This window comes from Lutjanus erythropterus, chromosome 19 (assembly GCF_056507025.1).
Source record: "Lutjanus erythropterus isolate fLutEry1 chromosome 19, fLutEry1.hap2, whole genome shotgun sequence".
NCBI lineage: Eukaryota > Metazoa > Chordata > Actinopteri > Lutjaniformes > Lutjanidae > Lutjanus > Lutjanus erythropterus.
The window spans coordinates 20,346,391-20,353,259 of NC_139335.1; the positions used below are offsets into that span (position 1 = coordinate 20,346,391).

General features: G+C 38.4%; 1 protein-coding gene across 1 annotated transcript; it reads left to right on the forward strand.

The window, feature by feature from the left end:
* The first annotated feature begins 728 nt into the window (after nucleotides 1–728).
* Nucleotides 729–6,869, forward strand: txn2 (thioredoxin 2). Its single transcript, XM_084745086.1, has 4 exons — nucleotides 729–866; nucleotides 3,363–3,640; nucleotides 5,735–5,858; nucleotides 5,970–6,869. The coding sequence occupies exons 2-4, from the start codon at nucleotides 3,363–3,365 to the stop codon at nucleotides 6,084–6,086; spliced, it is 519 nt and encodes a 172-aa protein (XP_084601212.1). The 5' UTR covers nucleotides 729–866; the 3' UTR covers nucleotides 6,087–6,869.

The window sequence follows — 6,869 nt, forward strand, 5'->3', positions numbered from 1 at the left end:
TATGACTTATACACACTATACAGTGTCGAAAACAGGTTGTGATAATGACAAGGGAAAAAAGTGTGAAAATTTGTCAGAAATCAGGGAAAATATAGGAGAATTGCGATCCTGGGAAGAAATAGGAACGGGGCAAAGAAAAACAGGAGTCTCCTGGAAAAAATGGGAGGATCGGCAAGTATGGCATAGAAAAGGCTGCATGTAGCATCTCGATTTGTTTCTGTATTGTAAAATGACAAATCAATTGCCCATTATGGTTCTGTTGTTCAAATGGCATTACATTGTGTAAGTAGCGTGTTATGAAGGAAATGTCTTGACTTGTAATCAATGAGTGACTTGTGATCAATGGACTGTTTTAAATGTAAAAATTATAATATTATTTGTTGAACTGTGACATATTCTGTAATAATAATAATAATAATAATAATAATAATAATAATAATAATAATAATAATAATAATAATAATATTGTTATAATAATAATAATTAGTATTAATATATTATTATTATTATCATTATTATTATCATTATTATTATTATTATTATTTATATACAGTATATTATGATAATTTAAATGAATGAATCTGAAGACTTTTCACAGACTAAGCTACTTTTCACCACTGACAATAGGTACTACAGAAATAATACATGTTTGTGTAGTTTTCAATTATTAATTTACTCTTTTTTCATGGCTTTCAATAAACGCCCTGTGTGTGCTTCCTGACCTGGCCAGACGATGGCGCTGCTCACGGTACGGCGGCCATGAGGAGACATTAAAAAGCTGCTCGCTCCGTTTTTCATTTGCTGCACCAAAGCGGAAGTACTTCATTGGTCCGCGAGGCCAAGATCACCGCTAGCTAAACAAGAAGGTAAACACTAAAAACACTGTTTTATTTCGTTTACGCTGTTTGTGACAGGCTGTGAACGTGAAGCGGAACTGTCCGGTCTGAGTGTTTGTGTGTTTCTCCGTGAGAGGAGGCGACGGCGGGTGAGTTTAGGAGCAGAAGGAGGAGGAGGACGAAGAGGGCAAAGTCATACGTAACGTAGGTTAATGGAGGAAAACGAGCCGCCGGTAGATACGCAGCAAACAGACGAAGCTGTGGAAACACCTCTGACTGAAGTTTGTGGTGAAAGGATGAGTTATTTGAAAGGAACTGTTTGTAAAGACAAGTCTCGCAGTTTAAGCTCGGTTGGTTGTTCATCTTGATGTGTGATTGTGTCATAACAGCAGAGCAACATGGCTGTTAACAGAAACAAACGGTTACCCTCAATTAACTTAACACACTGGTAGAGTTGCCATAATTGCTATAAACTCGTCAAAATTGATTGAAAAACCGTCCATATTTTATCAAGAATAAACCATATAAACTGATTCATAAATAGAAATAATATTTTGGTTCATAACATTTTTTCATGTACAAAATTAAACAGTATTTTAAGGCTATAACGCATCTATTAAACTGTTTTTCAATTTCGGCCCTCTGCCTTATAAAGATAATATAAAGAATGTTTTTTTATCTAATCTGTTCAACTGCAGCAAGCCTTGACAGGATGCCAGAAGAGAGACACTGATTAGTACATGCAGTCCCACGCTATCTAATAGTGATGCTGTAATGCTGCAGACAGTCTCTGTAATATTGAAAATACAGATTTGATAGCTGCAGATCTTCTCTCAGCTAACTAAAATACACCATATCAAAGTTGTGCTGAAATAATGAAAACAATTAATGAATATATTTTTAAAAGCCCATTTTAAAACACACAGTGAAACCCAACGCAACCCAAATGGGCAGAAATTATCCAATCTGGTAACATTAAAGACTGGAAATAGACAGGTTTACTAGCCTGACTAGTTATTAAAATACTAGACACCAGCTCTTTTGCTTTGATTGATTAAACTACCTGATGAGTCACAGACATGTCAAAAATCAACAGTACAAAACTAATGCTGTAGAGTGCAAGTAAACTATTTTTAGTGATGAATAAAGTTCCTGTAACAGTCACTTAAGTATATGGATAATGGAGGTCAAATGTTGATGTGATTTTTGTGGTGATTTTAATTATTTCCTCTGTCAATTAGCTCAGGAAGATGAGCTACTGATCCAGTTTAAAGGTCCCCAGGGCTGCACAATGATTTTAACTACCAAGCATCTCACTATGGGCTGCAATTTTTGTTGGATTTGAAACATTTAGTTGCTTTATCATTGAGAGTAAGGATTTTAAAAGTCTGAGTCTGATCATGTTGAGCCAAGATACCATTGTATTGCTCTTTTCTATAACACCAAATTCATAAACAAAAGTCTGTCTAAAGGCAGTTATTAGTTTATGACTCTGGGGAAAAACAAAAAATCCCCCAGATTGTATGTAGGCTGTTGTATGTGATCTAGTTTTGATAACCATTATAATATTTTTTCATTTGCATTCAAAATTCCCCTGAAACTGTTTGGAGTCTTCTTGCAGAGGCCTGCTTCCCACTGTGAGAAACTTTGAGTTACCAAGTTGACTTTGTGAAATGTCTAACTTATCATATCTGTAACTCTGGAAGAAAATGAAATCTATTATTAAAATTGTGGCTGAAAGCTGCAACAATTAATAAATTAGTTGGCAATTATTGAATCAATCACCAGTATAGTAATAATTGTTACTGTTTTGAGTCTTTTTTCTTTCTTTTTGTGTCCAAATTCTGATTCTCTGATTCCAGCTTCTCAAATTCAGTTTTCTTCACTCCTCTATGACGGTGCAGTGAATGTGTTTGAACTGTTAACAAAACAAGACATGTGAGGATGCCCTATTTGGGTTTTGAGAAACACTGATCAACACCTTCTCACCATTTTGACATTTTATGGACCAAACAACTAATTGATTGATCGAGAAAGGGATTGGCAGATTAATCACTGATGAAAATAATTGTTATTTGCAGTCCTACAGATTGATTATTCTGTCAAACAACTATCAATTAATCAAATAATTTCTTTCTAATCCTGTTCCTGGCAAATAAATGGTGCCAACTTGTAACACTGCATTGCATACAGTGGATTCAAGCTCCATTTATTTTAAATTAGATTAGACTTGTAGTAGTTTCTCATAGATATGTTTCCCTAAGGCTGGCTGCATTATACTCAGGGGAGGATCTGATCAAACCTTGCTCTGGCTTCAACTAAACATAGATAAATCCTACAGGAAAACACACCCACCCACAGTATGCCCTGCATGTAGAGAACAGCTGTAAACATACTGCTTTTACATAAGTGACCTCTCTTGTGGGACAGTAAAAGCATTGAACAGTCTGTCCTGGCCTGAAATCACAATGAACTTTATTCATCAATATTTGTTTTTTGTTATTTTATCTTATCTCTTTCACACAGATGGCTCACAGGCTGCTAGTACGCAGAATTTGGACGCTCTCTGTGAAAGATATCCGCTGCCTCCCAGCATCCACTGCCGCCACAGCCTCCTCTTCTTTTTCCACCTCCCTGCAGTCCGCCACAACCCGGGTCTCCTTCCTCTCTCCCTCACGCACTCTGCCTCGCACCCTTCCTCACACCTCCCGCCGAGAAGTCTCGTTCAACGTTCAGGACCATGAGGACTTCACAGAGAGGGTCATCAACAGCCAGCTGCCTGTGCTAATTGACTTCCATGCACAGTGAGTCTCCCAACAAGGGACTGTTGTAGATGATTATCAGGCTTAACAGATTATTTATTTGAATGTTTACACTAATTACAGTGATCAAATGTAATGTGGGCTAAGATTATTTTTGTGTTTCTATTTACAAATGGCCACTTAGACTCAATGATGAGTTTATTTATGGTCTTCAGAGGTCAAAGTTCAAGGTCACTGTGATCTAAAATCCACTTGTCCCATTTTCATGAACTGTGCTAATAACAACATAAAAAACAATGTAGAGATGCTCTTTAAATTTGATTTAAAAGATTTTGCCTCAAAGTGCTACGTTTGAAATCATTCTCTTTTCTAATCCTGGAAAAGTTTCCATGGCAGTCATGTATTGGAGCGGTGTTTTTACATTGTTCACATGGATTGTAATTAGCTACCCCATGTGGAAGAAAACCGTCCACACTCTGATTCACAGCAATAAGGGTTGAAGACCCTTTGTGTTGGAGCAGTTTAGTTCAGGAGATCTTTAAAAAAAAAATAGTATTAACACTGATGTTTGCTGTCATTTGGGGATTAGGGTGCTGACCTTGAAGAGACCATGTTTTACAGCTGCCCTGCCTCTTTAAATGGCTATAAGTATTACATGTGTGTGACTTGCTGTTAAAAATAAATACACATGTACACAACTGGCCGTGGGGATTCTCTTCTCAAGTCATGTGAGGTTGCACAACAGCTACAGAAAGAGAGACCCTGGATGTACTGTGTCCAGCAGTACAGAGGGGTCTTCATCTCCCAAGATTCTCAGTTATATGATAAAATTCTGTTTGAGATTCATTTTAATGTGTGTGTGTGTACAAACTAGACTTGCCCCGATTAGTCAGCAATGTTCGGAATCAGGCGGGTTTTAATGCGACAGGCCCTGACCGGTGACCGGCCGGTCAGCGTCACAAATCTGATTCTGTGCCGCTCATTGTCACACACGTGTTCTGCACGACGGTCACGTCATGCACGCAGCAGACAAACTGACCGTGATATCACCACAGTGCTGATAACAGCTACACACGCTCAGACACATGCTTGCTTGAAGCTGGTGTCAGTGATAGATTCCAAGAACAGGATAAAGAGAAGACAGTCTACAACAAGACAGAGCAGCTGACAATGTTGCAGGACAGCCGTAAACTTTCTAGCTCTTCATGCTAATGTTAGCCAGCAGCAGACTGCTGTTCACAGAGGGATTGTTAAAATCTCACCTCTTGTTCTGGCTGAAGAATAAACAACCTGTGTTGATGTGTCTCCTCAAACATTTTCTCATCCAGACTTGTTTAACTTATGTTGTAGACCTTTCAAAAAATAAAATCGGAAATCGGAATTGAAGAAAATTGAAATTGGTGCATCTCTAGTGCAAACTGCAGTGCATCTGAACGAAGACAGCTGGAATGCCACATTTGTTACTAGATAGAGGGTCGGTAGATGAAACTTAATGTAATAAAAGTAAATAGATAAATAACTTTAAAAACTATGACTAATCATTTTCATGTAACTCATGCCTCGACATCATCACATTATATTTACTGTTGACTCACAGGTTTCTGAGAAATTACTGAGAAACTGTGAATTTGAATTCAACCTCCATACACCTAAATCTGGCAAGTGTTTGTTATATAATGTTACATTTATTACTGTTGTTGCTTTATGACACCAGTCCAATTTATTTATTAAAAAAAAACATTTTCCCCACCATGGCAGACAAAATCTCAAGAGAAAATGCAATCACTCAGGTGATCCCAGCGCTTCCACCTCCACAGCTCTGAAAACTTTTTGGGACGCCTCTGGTTTTAGGCTTTTTCCACTGTCTTTAGTCTGGCTTGTAGCTGCTAACACGCTCACTCACTCTCATAACAAACTATTTATTTATGTTTATAATTTTATTGATGTTGCTATTGTTGATTATTATTATTATACTTGCTTTAAGGTTAAATGACTTTTGATACACATGTGAACTGATTTTTCTCTATGTTTCAGTAGCTTATTGCCATATATGTACTTCTCTTACTGATCGAACTCAGTACTCCCGTCTTTGCATGAGTGAACTCTCTGACTTGGGTTCTGTTTGTGTGTTTTTAGGTGGTGTGGTCCCTGCAAGATCCTTGGACCGAGGTTGGAGAAGGCTGTTGCAAAACAGAAAGGCCGTGTTGCCATGGCAAAAGTTGACATAGATGATCACACAGACCTTGCTATTGAATATGGGGTGAGACACACTGTATTTGTTAAACTGCCATCAGAACTTGATGTATTGCATCTTGTTAAGTCATGATGTTATTAGTGTTGTCTTATAACCTGTAACTTTGTCTGTCTCCAGGTGTCTGCCGTTCCGACAGTAATTGCCATGCGGGGAGGCGACATCGTCGACCATTTTGTGGGGATCAAAGATGATGATGAGCTGGACTCATTTGTCAGCAAGATCATTGGACAATAAACCAGCTGTCCCCACCCTGCCACCGTTATGGTGCTGTTTTGTATGATTCTGGCGCGGTCGGCAGCCCTTAGCCACCGTTGTGAGCCTGTTTAGCAACAAGACCATGCCACAACCCCAGCTGGCAAACATTCAAATGCTCACACCCATCCCAAGACACACTGCTTTAGCTTTGCATTACTGTGTCTGTCTCAGTGTCTCCCTCTGTTTTTTTTTTTTTTTTTTGTCTTGTGATGGGTGTGTGCTGCCATCAATCTTTTTTAGTTCATGCCGAGCTCCATTTTGCAGCAGTTCAGTTTCTCTTTTATGACGTTACGGCTCCGTGGGTCTATTCTTTCCACTAGAGCAGTGAGCCGGCGTGTAACAGTTTGCTGTAAAAGTCTGTAGAATGGAAAAAACACAGCTGTACTGCACTTATACTTTACAACATGAGGGATTAACATGTCTAGTTTTAGAGGTGGAGAAGATATAACTTAAAACCTGACAATACTGAATGAGGTTTGTGACAGTGTTAACTGTAGTTCCTGCTTTTGTCCACGTGATGGTGGCATTTCTCTAACAGTGCAAAGCCACACATGGTCATTTTACACCATTATGCCTAATACTGTGAGAAAGGAAGACATGTGTTTGTACGTGTGTGTCTATGTGTATGTGTGTTTCTGGGTCCTGACTGTGAAACTTACGTCAAGCGGGAATTGCAAATATGAGTTTGATTTAGTTTATGACTGAAATGAACTCTATGTACCGGAAACATGACCAAGTAAAGTAATAAAGGAGTCAAAAGAT